The 20673-nt window shown below is 36.0% G+C and overlaps 1 protein-coding gene across 1 annotated transcript; it reads right to left on the reverse strand.

The window, feature by feature from the left end:
- Window positions 1–3337: 3337 nt before the first annotated feature.
- LOC114714954 (vacuolar sorting protein 18) lies at window positions 3338–15243 on the reverse strand. Its single transcript, XM_028899751.1, has 24 exons — window positions 15142–15243; window positions 14331–14493; window positions 13756–13968; window positions 13508–13647; window positions 13265–13360; window positions 12885–12952; window positions 12614–12715; window positions 12246–12393; window positions 11997–12140; window positions 11793–11912; window positions 11615–11671; window positions 11135–11194; window positions 10875–10982; window positions 10135–10277; window positions 8745–8823; window positions 8559–8621; window positions 8272–8402; window positions 8076–8181; window positions 7274–7462; window positions 6499–6726; window positions 5645–5800; window positions 5263–5424; window positions 4201–4323; window positions 3338–3878 (listed from the first exon to the last, which is right to left on the reverse strand). Exons 2-24 carry the CDS (start codon window positions 14491–14493, stop codon window positions 3702–3704), a joined length of 2976 nt encoding a protein of 991 aa, XP_028755584.1. The 5' UTR covers window positions 15142–15243; the 3' UTR covers window positions 3338–3701.
- Between the last annotated feature and the right edge of the window lie 5430 nt (window positions 15244–20673).

Below are 20673 nucleotides of genomic sequence, written 5' to 3' on the forward strand. Positions count from 1 at the left end.
ATATGGGAACACAACTCTTGAAATAAATTTATTAATTTATATGAAGACATAACCCCTCATATAAATTTATTAATTTAATAAATTTATATAAAGACATGACTTTTCAAAAACACATCTCTTCATTTTAAAAATATTTCAACATTCTCGGGATGAACATTTTCTAAAATTGTCATTCTGGTGATTGATTTCTTAAAAACAAATAATGATTTGCATGAAGTGAACAAAAATCATTCTTCTAATGAATAATTTGAAAAATCAAAACTTCATCACTTGATTTCAATTGATTTCTCTTTCTCTTTTTTCTTTTCAAATCTCTCTTTCTTTATATTTTTGTTACGATATATATATATATATATATATATTTAATAAATGTATCTAAATTCATATAAACATATTTAATTAATTTGAATATATACCATTACAAATTAGATATATATATCTCTTAATATTTTCATTAATTTAAAGAATAATAAATATTGAAAAAATAACATCATTCAGATTTATTTTTATATTTAAAATTTTTCATTCTATTAATTTATAATTTTTATCTTTTATTATTATTTAAAATTGATCAGTTTAATAACATCATTCCTTTAATTTTATACCCATAAAAATTGATCATTTTTAAAGAAAATTAAAAAAGCATCAAAATTTTAAAAAACAAAGGAAAAAAATTTCATAAGGGTCCTTCTTTCATTTGAGATTTTTTACGCTAGTTACACCCTATTTTAACCTAAAAAATTATCTGGAAGCAATAGTTCAATTCATTTGTGTAGCTCACTTTATTACTTATTATATACACTACATATGTGATTTTATAGTCAGTTTTACCCTACCAAACTAGTCTTTTCACAAATAATATAAACATGGCTAAAAGTGGATAAAAGTTGCCCCAAATAAAATTACACAAGTTCTATCACAAAGAAATAACCATATACTGTTCACGAAAAAAGTAATGATATACTTCCATGAGGAAAAAAAAAATCACATACTTAAAAAAAGATTCTAACGTAAATCAAAATCTTGAGATGTTAAAACCATATAATAATAGGAGGCATCTAGTTTAGACAAAATATAAATATTCCAAATTGTTGAACTCGCCTTTCATCATCCCAAGATTAGAATAATAAAATATTAGTTCATTAATTGTAGTATATATGAAAAATTAAACTAAATATTAGTGGCAAACTAAAAAAATAGAAAAGAGACAACGTACCCATTACAGGAGTAAAAAAACCTATCAAGTGTTGGGAAGCAAGAATGAAACAAATCAAAAAGCAAGAGAACGATGAAGGTTGAGCAAATGAACTAGAGAGGAAGAAGAGTAACCTCGGAAGAAAGAAAATGGAGTAAGAAAGCAAAGTTGAACATGCAAAGAAAATGGGTTTGTTTGGGGAGGAAGAGTTGACATGACAAAGTGAATATTTCCAGCATTGGGGAAAAAAAATACATATGGATTCTCTCACAAAAGGAAAATGCAGATGGCCAGATTCTCTTATGTAAAAATGTTGCGGTAAAAGTGAAATTATTCTTCACATGAACAATTTCACTTTTTGATTTTGAAATGAATTGTTTTTTTACGTGAACTATTTTACTTTTGTCAGATTATGCTACAAATTGTTTTTCGCAAAAACTAGTTGGTATACAACTTGCAACTCGTTATTTGTAAGAATGATTTCAAATATAGCAATATAGTGAACACTTTTGACGTTGTCGCATTTTGGTGTTTTTTCGTACTGTTTATAGCATCTAGATTAAAAAAGCCCTTGAATCCCTGATATCCAGCTCTTGCTATATTTGGATTTGCAGCAGAGCATAGGAAAGCACTGTGCAAACTTGAAAAACAACAGTGCATAATGCTTTTGACAATTTGCTCACACACACACACATACATATATGTTGAGGTTGGCATGATTTTTTGTAATTCCTATTACGTCAAAAAATTTTCAAAAAGTTCATGTTAATGTAGGAAAATCTTTTTGTAAATAAATGATTAAGTAATTAGCAACAGACAGAAAAGGGATCAACTACCTTCTGTTGTACAGTGACTGTCTCCAGGCTCTACCACCACCCTGAGGTTTACATTCACAGGAATGAGAATGTTGGGTTGAAAATGGGCCGAAGTTAGTAGGGTAGTCTTTTCCTCAGCTCATATACACACAATCAGAAATTAATAGGAAGAAGGAATGTTGCTGTTGTTTTGACACAGATCACCCGTGAAGAAGGTTGGCTAAACTGCAACGCGAATGGCTGCTCCTCAACCTTTGTTAATGCTTAAATTTCTCGTCTCTTCTTCCTCTATAAATGACAGTGTCTACGCGCTCCTCTCCCCCTCTCAATTATCCAACGTTTCCGAATTATTTTCGTGAAGATATCTTGATAAGCCAGAAATATGAGTTGCCCAAGCAGTGTTTGGATGGCCGCCACACGTTAGTACCCTGGCCAAAAGTGCATAACCAGCCTTAAGTCCATTCAACAAAACCGAAGAAGGTTGTCCTTCGCCTGAGACTCGTCGGATCTTAGACTATTGTCTGGCATGATGGGATCAAATGTTCATGGATTCATGGAGAACTGTGATGACGATTGCTGATGAAGGCAAGCCGACGATTCTCTGCGAAAAGTCATGTACTTGAATTGCTGGGGTGAGGGCTGATATGTAGAGCCAAGGTCGCCGGAGATAATATATGTTGATAGAGATTTGATCCGAATCGTGTTTGACGGATACCGATTGGGTCAAAAAAGGGGTTGACCAACTTCGGTAGTGGATGAATGGTTGTTGTGTTTAAACTTCAACGTAGAACTGTAATAGTTTGGCCCGAAAAAAGTTGAACTCTAATCGTTGAGGGAAGCTTGGTCTTTTAGGTTGTAATTTCTCCGACTGGAGACTGTACTTTTGAGGATAATGATAATTGCATCTATTGCTGCTCCAATTCTTTTTAGAAGTTCTATGCTCTCAAGAGTCACTGGCAAATGATGGAGGAACTTTCACGCTTCTGACCAATCAAAATGATTTATCGGGTCAGTTAGATAACACAATCACCAGGTTCAATTACAACCTATTTAGATGCAGATAACATACAAAAAAGTTATTAGATATAAAAATCAACATTTAATTTATACATTCACTTTAAAATATTATTGATGAATATAAAAGATGGGATTGAGTTGCTTCCACATGAGATAATGGTTCAGGATTTGACATCATTCACATAGCTGGGATGCTTCATTCATGCGGGTTCTGGAGCTATAACTGTTAACTGATGAGGCATCTTGTATTGAGCAAGGAAGAATACAATCGCTGATTGAAGAAAAAGTAAAAATAATAAGAAGAAAGGAAGAACGCAACCTTGGGACGAGGAAGCTTACTAATAACACAATGCCCAAAAATACATTAGTGCAACGATTAGTTACAAAAAAGTACATATCAAGAGACTGACCTCAAGGGGAAAAACATGCCGAGAACCGATTTGTAGTGGGCATTGGGTGTATGAATTACAATATGGGGTCAGAATGAAAATTCTCATAAATGAAAACAACACACACACACACACATATACATGTATTGAAAGAAACACAACCAACACACTCCATGAAACATCCTATTCCATTGAGTTCCAGCCTTCCAACCCGTGCCATCGGAAGTTTTAAGCATAACAGTGAACCAGAAGCAAGTAGCAGCAAGCACGCAGCATCCTAGTCTATCATACAGGTAGAGGGATATTTCTCTGACTTCCAACATGAACATTTTGTTTTATCTCCCACGACACAACATGCTGCGATTCCTCGGGAAGGATGAAAGGCAAAGAAATCTCTTTGATCATCAGCTCGCCACAGAATGGGCATTCACTGGCTATTGCATCATCCAATTGTGATCGGAGCTGCCATCAATTTAACTATCAGTACATTTGCTAACTTCACATTTTTCATTCAAGTTTAAGCATTTGTTGGTGTAATGTAGAGTGCGCCAAAATGCTCACGCATAAAATGGAAAATAAAATAATAGTTATAGATTGATTTTCTTCAAGAGTGATTCCAGCAGTCAAGTATACGCCATAACACCACGAGAATGTACAATTAAAAAAACAAGGAATATGTAGAATTCAGAATGAAGATCAACAACAAAACCACAGCGCAAGTTTTTCCCCAATTTCATCTTATACCTGTTACTTAATGCATAATAACAAAATATTCTGAACAAACCTTGTCTGCTGGGCTCATGCTAGGTATGGTTGAGTCTTCAGGAGAAAGGGCACCATTGGAGTCCCTCCTTGCTTCACCACCCATCAAAGAAAGCTGCTTTTGCCGATCCAGTATGTACTCAGCCTGCAACATTCACAAATTCCATTAGATTCAGTTTAAAATGTTGATAAAGCTATAATAAGAATGAATATTAATTTAGGATAGGGGCAATTACACTGCTATGGGAAGCAATGTGGTCCCATTAATAATTAAACATTAGACAAGCCAAATGAAGATAGCTTTTTATATACGCCAAATGATCAAGAGAGGTGAGAATGAAGGTGCTCTCCTAGAAAGCAGAGAAAAGCGCCCTCTGGCAGCATCTCTCGTGTTGTGAGAGACACTAGCCTGAATACCAGCCCCTCAGCACCTTCAACTAGCATGCTGACCGAAAATACGATATGCATCCCATAGTAATAATAGGTAACAAGGGGTTATCCCAATCATGTATTAAGCATTTCCAAGTACAGTGAAGATGAAGCTGTTTTTCTTCATAGCCAATAAAACGAGATCAAGTTTCATTCTCAAATGTCAACTAGGTTATCATGAAAACTAGATATCTACGCTCAGATCACAACTTCATGTTTCATACATGTACCGAACTCTTACAAGTCAGACCACAAAACTGAGGTGCAGGCAGCATTTTTGAGCGACAGCATAGTGTATTTTCTTTTAATTTAATGAATTCATTACAAAAATTCAAGAAACTCAGGGTAAACGGGGAAAAAGGAGTATTCTCCCATGGTTTGCTTCCAGGAAACCAAGAGTACTGACCCCTATCAACTCCTTAAGAGCCAAATCTACTCATTTTTTTTTCCCTAACACCCAGAGATAATTGCCTTTAAAATTTGTCAAATTTGTTTTCTTTGTTGGGGAAAAAAAAGGTAAACTTGAATGGCATAATTCACTGACCTCGCCGACAAATAAAGATCTTGTTGAGAATGATAAAATTTAAGGCAGTACAGGAGAAAAGTCATTATGAGATGTCTAATAATAAATAGGAGGAAACGATATTGTACTTACATGGGCTTCATCAGTGCAACGAGTCACATGGGCAATCAGGCATTGTGCATGGAAGGCATGTCCACATGGAAAGACATAAAAGGGAGGCATCGGTCCTACTGATGTAAAACCACGAGCTGTGCCGTACTCCCTGCCAGCAGTTAGAATTTTTCGTCGACATACCTATGAAGCAAATTCAAAAGTGAGCCCAAACTTGAGCATGTAGAGACAAGTTAGTCCTGACCTGAGTATGCAGTGAGCAGCAAAACTAATGCAGGTCAGATTTAATACATCTAATGTTAGGCCAGAAAAAGATTAAATATATCTGATGACCAAGTCAAAATCTGAACAATTTGAAATGAAAGAGGCGCTGCTCTATCACAACTACTGGGAAGATCCATACCCCACATTCCTCATCCCGATCAATAATAGCATATCTCTGAGCAAGTGCATTGATATCACTTCTGATGTTGTCAGCACCATGTGTTGCATCATTCATCTCTTGCTTCAGCTGTTCAATTTGTTTGTTGTAATCCTCCAATGATGAGCAGATAGCCTCCTGCATTCATTCAGACAAATTCCCCAATGAAGGAAATCAGAAAAAATAAGTTCAATAATATAATTATCATAAGCACAGAAATACTTGGCATAAAAGGATCCTATATTCTTCAGATACATCACAAAAGGAAAAAAAGACAATATAACATTGCCAAGATGTCTGAACGGTCACGGCTTATTACTTTCTCAAAAGTAGCATATGCTTGGGCTGACAATAATCACGTTTTATACACGATCCACTAGTAAAATTATGGTGATTAAAACCCAAAAAGATCAATTTGGAGGGTTCAATTCGCTTAATAAATTTCAATTACCAATCAAGTTCGTTTTTCCTTTGTAGTGAATATACGTGGATCGAATGCCTCACCATACAATGGATTCTTATCTCATATCAAATGAACTTGTTACAAGCATAGGTGATTATATTATTTATCTTTTATACACAAGATCATAAGGGTATGATGTAAAAAATTCTAAATGAACGTTTTGTATTCTTTGATCCTAGACGAGTAATAAAGGAATGGGTTATTTTCTCCATCCTCTCTACACTTTCCAGTGAGATGCTCATCGTGCCTTACTTGTGGGGGCACTACAGATTTCGTGTTAAAATTAGTACCATCGAATGTATTGATCAGACTAGAGCCGGAGTCTGAAATTAATCAATGTAGGTGGAAAAAGTAGAGCGAAAATTAGCCATACCTTGAAGTCATCTATCAGGGCAAAGTCTGGGAAGAAGGGTAGTATATCCTCAATCTTTAACAGGCCATCAGTTTCTTTAAGAAATGCGATTGCCTTCCTTATATTTTCTCTTTTGGTTCCTTTTTCTTGTTCAACAACATGCTTGGCAATCATGAGCCAAAGCTTCTTTCTCAAGTCTTCATCATCTTCAACTTTATCAGCTTCAGCCATAGCTAGCTCTGGATCAACCTAACACAAAATAAAGCGACTTTCTCTACAGAATCCCAAAAATCTTAAGAAAGAATTACAGAAAGGTAAAAGACTTCAAATTATCTTTCATGCATAAGCAGTGAAGACATCACAAATCAGAGGACCTCTATTTCAAAATGGCTTAACTTTTTACATAGATCTTGAAGAGCTCCATGATTACAGGATGACTGCAGCCTTTGGGCTTTAGCCATCACAGTCAGAATCCAGCCAGAATGGAGTAGGGGGAATTTAAAAAAGACAGATCGAAGCCTAAAGCTGTCAACACACCAGTAGTCCAAATACTTTTCCAATGGAAGGCATTATTTGAGCCAAGGACCGGACACAAATATATTCAGGATTTCATCCATGAATTGTTCATGAACTTAATGAAAATGTTATGCTACCACCAGCATCCTCAGAAGACATGTCTAAAACTGATCCAACATATCAAAACTTTCATAAAGCTGATATTTGAACTAAACTAAATTATTATTGCAAGAATGCCTATGATAGATTGGACTGCAAGAACTAAAAGCATTACTGTTACCTGGAGTGCAAGAGCAACAGCCTCTTCGTGCATAGACATCATGCTGTATATATGAACACATGCACGCATTCGTTTTTCCTTTAAGCAAAGACGTAAAGCATACTTAGGATCATAGAAAAAGTCGGGGCCATTTTCTTGTCCTTTTCCAAATTTGCATTGTAGGAATCGAAGAAGTGCACTATCATCTTCCTGGTCATTAGCAAGGAAACCTACGTGAAATACATATATGCCTAAAGTCTCGTGCAAACAAAATAAGTCCTCCATTTCTTCAGATCTCATGAAGACAAACCAAATTTCCCCTGAAGGAAATAAGAAATGATACAACTTCTAAGACTCAAAATCAAGTGTCAATAGATATTTCCATGTTGCATATGATTTTGTGAAGAAGGCCGGGTGCATATATACTAATAAAAATCATGCTAAAACATTTTAATGATGAACACACAGTAAAGATGAAGGCTTTTGTTTTCATACATAAGAATAATTTAATGTGGATTGATATAAATTTGCTATATGTTTACAAATGCCGGCTCAACCATGACATTTCAGTTTTAAACTTGATATTAAATATTAGAAGAATTTCAGAATTCAAGTGCATGACATAAACCAGGCAGAGATTACTAATTCCATACAAAGGCATCTCAGCCATGACTGATTAATAACAACCATTTATCCCATGATAGTACACATCTTTCCATCTAGATATTGCACCTTTATGATACCATGATGCAATCAGAATCTGAGAAAGTTACCATAATCATGATATAAAAAGCACATCAATCTAACGAGTAAACTATTCAACCTGCTTTGCATATAAAGAAAGCAACAGGTTATGAATTCCAGGGTCTTCATTATGCAACCTATGAACGCAATATTCAAGATATTTGATGACTTCATGCGTCTCATTCCTGCATGCCACATGAAGAAAAAAAGAAAAGAAAATTTATGAACTCTTTTCTGCACAGTGTGATAGGCACACAGAAGTGAATAAGCTATACTTTGCATGAGGTTCACTTGAGTAACGCATCATTGCAGGAATAAGTTTCCTTGGGTTCAGGTTCTTCGTAGCCATCCATGACTCCACAGTTTCATATGCATCAAGAGCAATAAGATCTGGAGCAAACTTGTACTGCATAATGAACCCAACATTTACTTTGTAAGATTTTTTAAACAGTAATTACTATGCTCCAACCTATAATCAGAGTAGCAACCACATAAGCTCAGGAAGCAAGATAGAATAGGCAAATAGACCATCACAGCCCAAATCTTAGAGCTTGAACGGTACCTGAAGGTCTACAGGCACAGCAGGTTTCTGGAGCACTTCCAATGCTTTTTTCGCTTCTCCTTGCTGAATTGAAAACCCACAATAAGAAGCATTAAGAAGGAATAAGGTAGAGAAAACCACTCATGGATTTTATATTTTAACAACAAAAGAGATCAGGAACTGGAACCTGAGTAAAAATTAAACCACCTGAATGTAATGATGGACAACAATGTCATATTGGCCTTTTAGGCTAGCAAAATAAACCAATTCTTCAGCCCTTCCATAACTGTTGAAAATTACAAAAGTAGAATTATAAAATGATGGTAGCGTACAAGATACCTTTAACCAAGATTTCAACTGTAGAAAATAGGCTGAGTAAAAATGTTTCTCAGCTTGCTGTCCATTACTGATGAAGCAATACATAAATAGGGTCTAAACTAGGGGTAATCTAACACACAGCAAGAAAAATCTAGACAAAGATAAAATACTAATCAGATTTAATCTGACTGTAAAAACTTCTTAATTAAACATTTAAAAAAAACTTAATAATAACAATTACTGGAAATATCTAAGCCCAAATAAATGCGCTTGGATTTGATACTTCTAACATCAACTCTGTACTGCCAAAGTGACATGAAAATTAACTGCAGAATGACTTTGAAATATTGATGGCGTTTGGATTCAAGTACAAGGCATTAAAACTCAATATCACTGAAAAATAAAATGCATAGGGTTAGGGTTAGTTGGTATGATCCACTTAGAGCCAAATAATACTTGAACCTTTTTGAAAACGTGCGCACAGTATCCATGCATGCACGACAAAAAGGAGTTAATATTTTCATGTTTTGATATTTACATATAGCATCTTCCACAAAAAGACATCAATAAACCAATACTTCGTTCTTTAAAAATAACAAATTGTGTTCTAGTTCCTGTTCTCAATTTGCAATTTCAGGAGATACAAAATTAAACAGGAGCTGAACAAAGCATCCGTGTGACAGTCAACTACATACACTTCATCCATAGACAAAAATTCAAAAAATCCAAGGACGCATCTTAGAAATATAACAGTTTCCCTAAGGAAGTTTCACTATAGCAATCAAAGGAATCAAGGCTACAAACTGTTCAAATCGAGCAGCAGCCATGTACCTCTTACGACTACTTAAAGCACACTCTTGGCTTTTTGTCTCATTTTTTCATACAATGGTAAACTTTACAAGTTGGAATCTCAAGCCTCCTGTTGTTGGCTTCCTGACCTTTCTAGAAGGATTTTATTCGTTTCATATATGTTTTCTGGTGTAATTATCTTATTTTCTTTTGTGTCATTATCCATTGGCTAATTATTATTCTTAACCGCTGTACATGTCTTATTTCTTTTGTGGGATTGATCAGCTTGTCATGTGGTCAACGCTCCCTTTATATTTTGTAGCAATCTTTTGCATAATAGAACAAAAGATCAAAGAACGTTTTCTTCTCTGAATTCATCATAATATAAAGAGTTGAGAGCACTCAACTGTGTTATCTAAAGTAATTGTCCTGATAAAATTGAAGAAAAGACACATTGAAGTATTTGTATCAAGTATAAACCAAACTATACCTTTCCAAAAGTTTCATCGTTGTTGTTTCATCCAATACATCCTTGGAGTCACTGAGAAAAGCACGGAACTCTCTAATGATTGATTGGTACTCTGAGTTGTGATTCTCCCAAGCAGAGTCATCCTCCAAAAGCAGTCGATTTATCTAAAGATCGGATATGAAAGCAAATCAATTTAAAATAAAAAATGTCCTAATTCAATCCGTAAAGAATATATTTGAAGTAGCAGTTCTATTTTCCAAAAATCTCAAAGGAGTCTTTCACCAAAAAAAAATCTCAAAGGAGTCCCAGAAATTGCACCCTTGCATTTCCTTTTTTTTCCCCTCTCTCCCAACTCCTAAAACCAAATCATAAACTGATACTAGCCAGTTTACTGCCAGGCATGGCAATTTTTTCATTTCATATGGATGGTTCGGATTATTTTGCTTCTCCAACAAAGAATAAACTTTCACATCCTCTAACTCTTTTGACAAGGCTATAGTTACACAAAAAAGTTCTGCAGTCAATATAGACAGAGCTCTGGTGAAAAAAAATGTGTGCGCGTGTGTGTGTGTGTGTGTGTGTAGCAACACAAAATGCTGAGAATACATGTCAGGTTTAAAAAGAGATTGGGATTATTTTATAAAAATAAGCATCCTTCTCTTCCATTACCAGACAATGTGGTTAGAGCATAGCAAAGGATATAAAGAAAAATAAAAATGAGGACCAAATTGTCCTTCCAAGTGCCAAGATTTCAGAAGAACCTTGTCCAAGTATAACTCAGTTGCCCATGTGGATATCATTGTTATTTGGCATTTATCATCTTTTGCTAAACTATCAAGTTTCCGCAATAGAAAAGTTCTCAAAGCATCCTGCAAATAAGAAGATATAACGGTGAATTTTCACATATGTAATTAAAACAAACTGACAGTAGTGCAGTCAAAAAAATCCAGGTTTAAGATGACAAGAGAAGGCTAGCCCCGGAGTTCCATATAGCTAAAGAGAGCAACAATATGGAAATTACCTGTTCACCAGCAGTGATGAACTTCAGAGTGACTTCCTCAAATGATAGAATATAATTAATCTGCAAATGAAATCACTATCATATTTTCTCTCATTCCCATGATAAAAACCAAATTACTACTTGAGCGAAAGATATGGCATTGGTCCAACTTGACATGACTTTATGATAAATGGTAAATTGTCATTATTAATTGAATAGAATTTTGCAATGCATATAAGACCAAATGCCATAAAAAGGGTTCCAACTATAAAAATTTAAATTTAATAACAGCACTAGTATAATATATCAAGTGGCCTAGCGTAAGGATATGGCATTACAAATTCAAAAAATAACATGGCTCTATGTATTTTGAAGTTGAGAGTTTAAATGGACTGGCACATTGATTTTCAATCAATTGTAATTGACACAAAGTAAAGGTAATTCATGTATTAATTTACAAACTAAATGCAACCAAATAAGCAACTTAAAAAAAGAACATACTTTGGCATAGAAAGATGCAGCTCTAAGAAAATCCTTTGAGGAAAATGCAGCTTCAGCCTGCACAAAAAAAGTCCCGGTCAAAGACCAGACTTTGCTTTATGGTAAGAAATTTCAAAAGAGAAAAAAATCTGGAGCCAGATAAACAATTGCTTAGATTATGTAGATAAATGACCAGTACCTGCATTAAATATACTTGGTCCCTTTGAAGTGGGTCACGACAATTTGCTAAAGCAGCTGCATATTCTTTCATGTCAAGATATACCTTCCACATATCTCGACCTTCATCATTAACAGACACCTAAAATTACCACATCCAAAAGCAGTATAGATTACCAGTTAAACCTGAGAAAACAAAAGGATGCACTCATAAGAGGGTAAAAACCTGAAAGATAGAGTTCTGATCATATGCATAGAACAGACCAGCAGTGGCATCACTACATAGTCCAATAATACCCTTTGGTGCTGCATCCGAAGTTTGATCAAACTGAAGTTCCTCCAGGATGTGCTCACTAATTCTATTTACAACCTACAAATGTTTAAACTTAGAAGACATGCATAAAACCACCAACAAGAAGCTGTTTTTACATAGGCAATATGAAGCGAACACAATTGTATAGACAAGTACACACACCTTGACCTTATTCCCTATTAGCAGTAAGAAATGGAATTCAGACAATGCCATAGAACTTGGTTTAACTACTTCTGCACCTTCAGACACTAATTTTGAGTAATCCAAAAGAGCCTTGCTTTCAACAAAATTTTCATCCCCATTCAGAGAACTGCACAAGTTAACAAAAGAATGGAGGAAAAAACAGATAGACTCCAAGGGGAACAACAGCATGAAAGGATTTTATGAAAAAATAACATTTACAGAAATATTAAGAAAAACTAATGAAGTATACAGACCACACCTGAATTAAAATTCGAAGAATCCACAGAATTAAAATATATAACATCAAATATTAATGAGAGTGGTTATAATACCAAGTCAAATTTTACCTATGTTGGGCACCAAAATTTAAACTCCCGTGGTAAATACCAGCACCAGAAAGCCATGCAAAATGCACAGCTCTTCGTTGCTTAATGAAAAAATGCAGCTCACTGAAAGAAACCAAATAGAAACAGAAGCATCATATGGGAAATCTTGAATGCATGTAAAATTAATTAGAAAGACTGTAATAATCAAGCAAACTTTTAGCCTCCAAATCTGTTCTTATTTTTATGTTGTGTGTGCTTAGGTCATAAAAGTACCATTATTTAAACCACTTGCCTGTTTGGTATTTCTCCAGGAAGTTCCATGAAATGTACCGTTCGATGTAAATAACTCGAAAAAACAGCCTGCAATTATATCATGATCATTGATCAAGTGAGAGTAGAGCTCAGATGATGATAGTGAAGAGTACCATGAAAATGAATAAAGCCTGGCAATAAGTTATTCAAAGTGAGCAAAAAGAAATTTTAACAACTACACAGTTGCATATCAAATTTAATCATGAATAATCAGTCATAGCGCAGCAAAAACATGCAATATATAAATAATCAGAATAACAAACAGAGCATCTTTCATTTGTTCATGAATTCATAATCACACAAAATCTAAGGAATTAAGGGAAAATCAAAGTTTAGAAAACTTATTGTTATTCGACATACTTCCAGTGACCCAAAGCCAGTGAAGGAATAAAGTCGTGTTGGAGTAACAGCCATCACATAATATCTAGTTCCATTGATTAAGCTGGCTGTCTCCATCTGTAAAGAATGAACATCAGCCAGTCAATGGTTCCTTAGTAACAACACTAAAAGGACTGCCACTTCAATTTCTCAAAAAGAAATGAAACCATAGAATCTTTCTTACAAATTGAACTGGGACAAAGAGCAAGCAAAACCTAGAAGTACCTGTAAACCCATAAAAGCTTCTGGAAGTTCTGTTAATTCAAAGAGAAACTTAATATATTTTTCTTTCTTGTCCTTTTCATCCACAGCAAGTTCATGAAGTTGGCCATTGTCTGTGCCGATAATGAACTCCTTTGTGGAAACTGCTTTGAAAAATTGAAAAGAACACCAAAAACAAATAGATGTAGGAAAATCTTTGCTGTAAATAAATTATCAAGTAATTGGCAAGAGAGAGAAAAGTGATCGACTACCTTCTGTTATCTGTTGCTTGTTCCATGCAACAGCATTCACAAGAAGGCCTTTCAGCTTGCTTAAAACTCGGGGCTTTGTCCATTTTGCATGAGTATAAAATGTCTCAGCTCCTCCAGCACCAACAACAGTGGCTATACAGTGACTGCCTCCAGGGTCTACAAAGACCCTATGGATAGATTGCTCACCAGGCCGGCCAGCAGAGAGATCGAATTCTATATTGCCAAAACAGAATAAGATATTAAACACTAGCTAATGGAGGGGGAAAAACTCTCATCAAGCAAATTGGGGTGTAAGATATCCAAATTCCAATTGCTGAAACAACTTCAGGTTCTAGCATCAAGCCAAGCTTTCTAGAACTGGTCCTCTTTAAAACTAGTAACAACTCCTGAGCTTGAGAAGAACATAACTTAACACGATGAATTTAAGTACCAAATAGAAATAAAAATTAAAGGACACGGATGCTGCAACTTCTACCTGTGGATATAAATACATCTCTACCTCCAAGTGCATAGCAACTTTTAACAGCTGATGGAAAATTGGTACTCAGAAATTATAAGTAAAACTAAAACTTTACCATATGAATCGCCGACCCCAAAATCATGCCTGATGACCCAGCCTTTACTAGTTCCTATCACAATGACATCATTTCCAGCAGTCATGCATGTGATAACTCCGCGCCCCTTTGCAGCATACCTTTCAAGAAGGTCGACTTCGAAGACCTGCCTCCCTTGTTCCATCTATAAACAAGACAATTTAGCGAGACAATGAGAAATAAAGTCCAACTCAAGCGCAAATGGCAGAAAAACCCAGAGCAGAAATAAATATAAACTGTGGGATGATCGGACGTTGAATTCCCAAATCTTGCGCCCTTTCACGGCAATGGAACTTATAATTATAATTATAATTACATTAAGGTCAGTTTGGTTCGTGAAAACGGTTTGAAAGAAAATTGAAGTAAAAATAGGTAGATCCACTTGGATTCCGCACAATCGCATTCACAATGAGCATCTACTCAATGTTTAAACTAGCTTTCATTTCAAACAAGCACCCAAGTATTGGCCAGTGATTATTCTGTCTGAACCAATGTCAATGCATATGCAAGGAGAAACTACTCAAGTGACCTCATCAATGGATTGTGTTTACAGGACCATGGTTTTAGCGCATAAGAAAAGAATTCCTGGCACGCACATTCATATCGATACAGTTAAGCTATGTTCTATAGAGAAGAGTCTCGTATTTTTATTGAAAGCAGTGGACAACAGCTTTTGTCGCCGGAGAAAGCATTTCATATAAAGAAACTAGAACATACGAAAGCAATGGACGACATCGAAGGTGAATCAGAGAAGGGGTCTCGAACAAGGAAAGTGGGTGGTTTTGGAACTTACTTCAAAGAAATCGTCGGGCCTGAAACGCAGCCGTAGATGGCTACACGACGGCGGAGCCGAGTGCCAGCGAGCACTGAGCAACGACGGCCGGAGCTGGAGTTCCAATCGGTGCTCGAAACAGCACTCCGATTCATTCTAACTGTCTAGTTGATCTATGGCGAAGAAAGGGCCAAGCATGCCACTGTTCGAAACGGCGTCGTTCCGTTTATTCTCCAGATCTCTGGCATTGTCACTGTGTTCGGTCCACCATCCAAGGGTTACCATTTAGATTAGAGAGCGCTGATAAAAGTGAATTTTATTTACTTCTGCAAATGTAAATTGAAATAAAAGTCAGAAAAAATGATAATTTAAATAATTCTTATCAGACCCGATCCCACATAGAAATTATGAGATGTTGGTTAAAAGACAGAAATGTCCCTGTGTTTCTTATATCCTCTTCTCATATCTATCTCCATGTTTATATGTTCCATGCTCATAAACACATGTCCTATAACCTTAATTGCAGTCACAATCTCTCTCATTGGATCCCTCCCCTCTCTTTCTGCTCCCCGTCTTTCAAAATCCATCTTTTACTACTCCTCTTCCCAACAAGCTATTCGAATTACGGGAGATGAAGTTGTCGCCACTGTTGTCGGTAGAGGTGGTGGCTCCCATCAAGAAATTGAACGCCTTTAGGTTTCGTTCTAGGTCATTTGGGTTCACCATTGTTAGTGAATTCAAGTCTTTCTCTTTGTGTTGTTGGCGTCACAATTACCGAACTTTGGCCTGTGGGAACAATACTGCACATTACATTTTTGAAGAAATGCTTGTCAGAGGATGAATCAAAGCTTGTCAAATAAGGGTATATATCTAAGGCACTCCTATGAATGCACCCCATATACATATACATATATATATTAACAATCGATTTGGTTTTTTTCCCCATAAACATGTATTATGGTGAAGCAAAGAACCAAAATCAATCTAAGGAGGTAGAGGTTGGTTCAATATATGTTGCAACATGCGGCTTATAGATTTTATAATTACTCCTCTGGATTTATTCATCACTACACTATAAAAAGATTTTGGAGGTGCGAATTGATCCATTGCCCCATGTTATGATTGTTATTATTTTCCTAATGCTAATAAAAAAGGATTTGTTTAAGTGAATTTCTAAGATTACAGTTAAGTTGATTTTTGAGTTGATGATTAATTAGGTTGCTGCTTTTGTTTGAGCATATTGTAGACATATGGAACAATCATATCAGGAGTTCCCCAGCTAGTGTCAAAATTTTCTTTATTGACTCTGCCCTTCTTATATGGTTCTATGCAGGGGCTTGTATATATCATGTAATATTATATTATATATGATTGTTTAATAGAATGATACTCTTAGTTGAAAACATATGCATATATCATATGTGGTTTGATTATATTTCTTTTTTCCCCCATGACTGGAATTCGTGTAGGACATGAATGTCAATATTTCAAGAGAAGAAGTTCTTATTTTCATAGCTTATCTTGTCATTTTGAATAGTTAACTTGTCATTTGCAACAATGAACTTGTTATACTTTATTTGTTATTTCTAACAGTGAACTTGTTATTTACATATCCGGTCTTATTACTTGGAATAACTGTTATTTGTAGAAAGTTTAATTGTTAGGTAACAAGTTTGTGACTGGAAAAGCCTGAGGAACATAAATCATACATTATCTCAAATAAATTAGTGATTAGGAATTTCTAAGGAACAATGAATTATAATTAGCTTGGCTACAATGGTTTTTAAAGGTTATATATTTCTAATATGTTATGTGTATATCAAGCGTAAAGAATTTTGGTTCTCAATTGATTCTTATATGCTATGTGAACATAAGGAAAATCTGAATTGGTCTTTAATTTGGTCTGTTTTTTTTTTTAAGGGGGTAAATATTGCAAGATGATTTAAACTCAAGACTTCTTGAAGACTTGTGGTTAGATAATTTGTCCTAGCTAGAAGATTCATGTGCTGCTTAGTTATAATTTTTAATAGCTAGATTTAATGTTTGAGTTCATACTACTTACAAGATGTGATTGTCAATGATTGTATGTTAAATGTTTTGTAGGACCCCCCGTTTGTGATTTGCTCAACAGAAGGAAGAAGTCTCTAGAGATAGTTTTAATATAAAAAAATGGAGATAAATTTTACACACTCTTATTGCATTTAAAATATGTTTAATATTTTTTACTTCATTGATGAGTGACCACTGTTATGAATTATTAATAACAGTTATGTATTGCTAAAATGACATTTGAATTTGAGATTATTAAATGTTTCAGTTTGAATTGCCATTATTTTCATATTTCGATACCAAATGACAAGAGTGGTAAGTCAAATAACAAAAATAGTAAGGCAAATAACAAGTTTGGTATGAAAAAAAAATTATAATCTTATGATTGAGTTTCTGATAAAATTAAGTTCCATAAAAAGTTGTCATTATTTCCACATTTTATTGCCAAATGATAAAAGTGGTAAGCTAAATGACAAGAGTGGTAAGTGAAATACAGAATTATAAGTTCGAAATAGAAAATTACAAATATGAAATTAGGAATTAAAAATTTAGAGTAGGAAATTACAAGTGTGAAATAAGGAATTGCGAGTTTGAAATAAGAAATTGCGAGTTTAGAATAGAAAATTACAAGTATGAAATAGAGAATTACAAGTTTGGAATAGAAAATTGCAAGTCTAGAATAGGAATCACAAGTGTGAAATGGAAGATTACGAGTTTAAAATAAGAAATTACAAGTTTAGAATAAAAAATTACAAATGTGATAAGGAATCAATACAAGTTTAAAATAGGAAGTTACAAGTTTCTTTCTTTTTTTTTTATGAAGGATGTACACGACAAAACTAGCTACACGTTATGTTTCTGGCATCTCAGGGGCCATTACCACTATCCTTCTTAACTACATAATCCAGCTGACTTGGGAGCTCACTAAAGAGATATAGATCTGTTTGCATTGTACTCGCAAACTTAGCCAGCACGTCAGCAACAATGTTCTTTTCCCTATCGCACACATGCAAGTCCACAACCCATTCTTGTGTGAGCATCATCTAAGCTTCATGCACCGCACAAGAATCGGGGTGTTTTGTCCCAACACCCATAATCACAGCATTCACAGCCTCAGCACAGTCTCCTTCTACTTCTACGACCCTGAATCCTCGATCCTAAGCGACCTCCAAGGCCCAAAGAATGCTCCATATCTCAGTTGATAGACTCGAACCCAAAGGTAGTCTATATAGAAAGCCACATAACACCACACCCTCATGGTTCCTTGCCAGCCCGCCACATCCCCAGAGATTCATCCTTGCATCAAACGAGCCATCGACATTAAACTTTACCTTCCCTTCGCCTGGTGGTTCCCAATAGGTTGTTACGGTGAAGTTTGGGGCACAAAGAGCTGGTTTACTGCATGTGAGACATGCACGAGATCAGGCTAGAATTTCCTGGTGGCTTGTTGAGACACCCTAGAAGACTTTGTGGTTGCGAGCAATCCATATGTTACAGCATACGACTAGGAACCATTGTTTCCATTCAAAGTTCTCTAATCACGCCTTAATGGTAATGTTCTTCCTAACCCATTCCTTTACATCTTGGTCTAAGAAGAAACGCTGCCGCTCGTGTTATGGAACACATAGGTCCCATACTTTCCTTGCATGCATGCAGTCCCGAATGGCATGGAGAGTCGTCTCTAACCCTGCACCACATAGCTCACAGGTGCCTAATCCATGCCACCCTGTTCGCATACGTGATTCGTTGGTTAAGAGCCTATCACGTGTTCCCAACCAAAGGAAGGATCGACACCTTTGAGGAACTTTGAGTTTCTATATATGGCGCCAAAATGGTCTATTGTCATCATCTGTCTCCTATTGCAGAAGTTGATACGTTGATTTCAGAGAGAAATTGCCATCTGGAGATGGCTGTCAGAATGGAATATCGACCGTGGCATGGCTTAGGACACTAGCACCCGAAATGGAGGCTATCATCGACTTAGGCAAGTAAGCTTTGAACTTAGGCCACTCCCAACCACCTGATCCAGATATCACATCAGCAACTTTCCATACTTTTATCTCGTCTGGAATCGTGCGAGTAGCGTAACCTCCAGTTTCTCACCCGAAGCAGTCCACCTGCCTGACCAGAAGTTGATGGACTGTCCCGATCCTAATTTGAAACCCACACTCTGTTTTATGTGATCCTAAGTCGAGCAAATCCCAGCCCATGTCCTCAAGCGCTTACTTCTTTTCTCAATATTGGGTATGATGTCTTTACCACATTTGTATTTCTCACGAAGGAACTTAACCCACAGTGCATCCTATTTGTTAACAACACACCACCCAAGCTTGATCATGTAAGCTTTATTTTGGTCTCTAGCAACTCGGAGTCCCAAGCCTCCCTCCATTTTGCTTCTGCATATCTTCTCCCAGGAAACCAAGTGAGGCCGCCATCTAGACTCAGTACTCCCCTATAAGAAATTTCTACACTTCTTATTGATCTCCTGGCAGGTTGACCCTGGGAGCGGATTGGTTTGCATTGCATAGCTTGGTATGCTGCCTACCACTAACGACACCAACGTATGTCTTACGGCGAAGGAAAGAGAGTTTGCCTTCTAACCCGATAGGCGTGATTCTATCTTGTCTAATATGAAGCAAAAGGTATTTTTTGACACCCTTTCATGAAACAGGTATGCCGAGGTAACGTCCCAGGTCTGTCGTTGTTTGAAATCCCAAGAATTCACTCATCTTTCTGCGTCGTGCGTGACAAATATTTTCAGAAAAGTAGATCCTTGTTTTGGAAGCATTGACCCTCTGCCTTGAGACCATGCAAAAGTCATCTAAGATAGCCTTGATGAGGCCAGCTTGCTCCATATCTGCCTCAACAAAGAGAAGAATATCATCAGCAAAAAAAAGATGAGAAATAAATGTACCTCCCTTATGGAGTTTAAATGGCCTCCATTCGCCTCGATCAACTTCACTTTGAATGAGGTGGCCCAATTTCTCAATGGCAAGCACAAAGAGATATGGAGAAAGGGGGTCGCCTTGGCAAACACCACGAGTACGCAGAAAGCTATTCGCTCGTTCCCCATTCTAAAGTAAGCTCATTTTTGGGCTGGACACACAAGCTTCAATGACATCACAGATGTAACATGGGAACCAGAGTTCTTTCAAGCAGTTAAAGATAAAGCTCCACTGAACTCGATCATGGGCTTTTTTGAGATCGATCTTAATGGCCATAAACCCCTTCAAGCTCTTTTAAGTCTTCATATAATGAATAATCTCTTGTGCAAGGATGATATTATCGGTACTCTGTCTACCCTTCACAAAACTGCATTGATTGGGGTCAATTTTTTTTGGCATGATATCTTTGAGTCTGTTTGTGATTATCTTCATCACGATCTTATATATAACATTGCATAAGCTGATTGGATGAAAATCTCGAACAGCTTGGGGAATATCAACTTTTGGGATAAGAACAATCTGGGTATCATTGATGGATTTCACAATAGAAGGCTTATTA

This window comes from Neltuma alba, unplaced genomic scaffold, assembly GCF_004799145.2.
Source record: "Neltuma alba isolate B1F8T4 unplaced genomic scaffold, ASM479914v2 tig00011557_pilon, whole genome shotgun sequence".
Taxonomy (NCBI): Eukaryota; Viridiplantae; Streptophyta; class Magnoliopsida; order Fabales; family Fabaceae; genus Neltuma; species Neltuma alba.

What these genes read in the sequence shown, in the direction of transcription:
- LOC114714954 (XM_028899751.1), bottom strand. Translation starts at nt 14,493, where the DNA reads ATGGAACAAGGGAGGCAGGTCTTCGAAGTCGACCTTCTTGAAAGGTAT. An exon ending in CAAGCAACAGATAACAGAAG is followed by an intron (nt 13,648 to 13,755) that starts GTAGTCGATCAC and finishes TTTTCAAAGCAG; the next exon opens with TTTCCACAAAGGAGTTCATT. An exon ending in ATCAGAACTCTATCTTTCAG is followed by an intron (nt 11,913 to 11,996) that starts GTTTTTACCCTC and finishes TGGTAATTTTAG; the next exon opens with GTGTCTGTTAATGATGAAGG.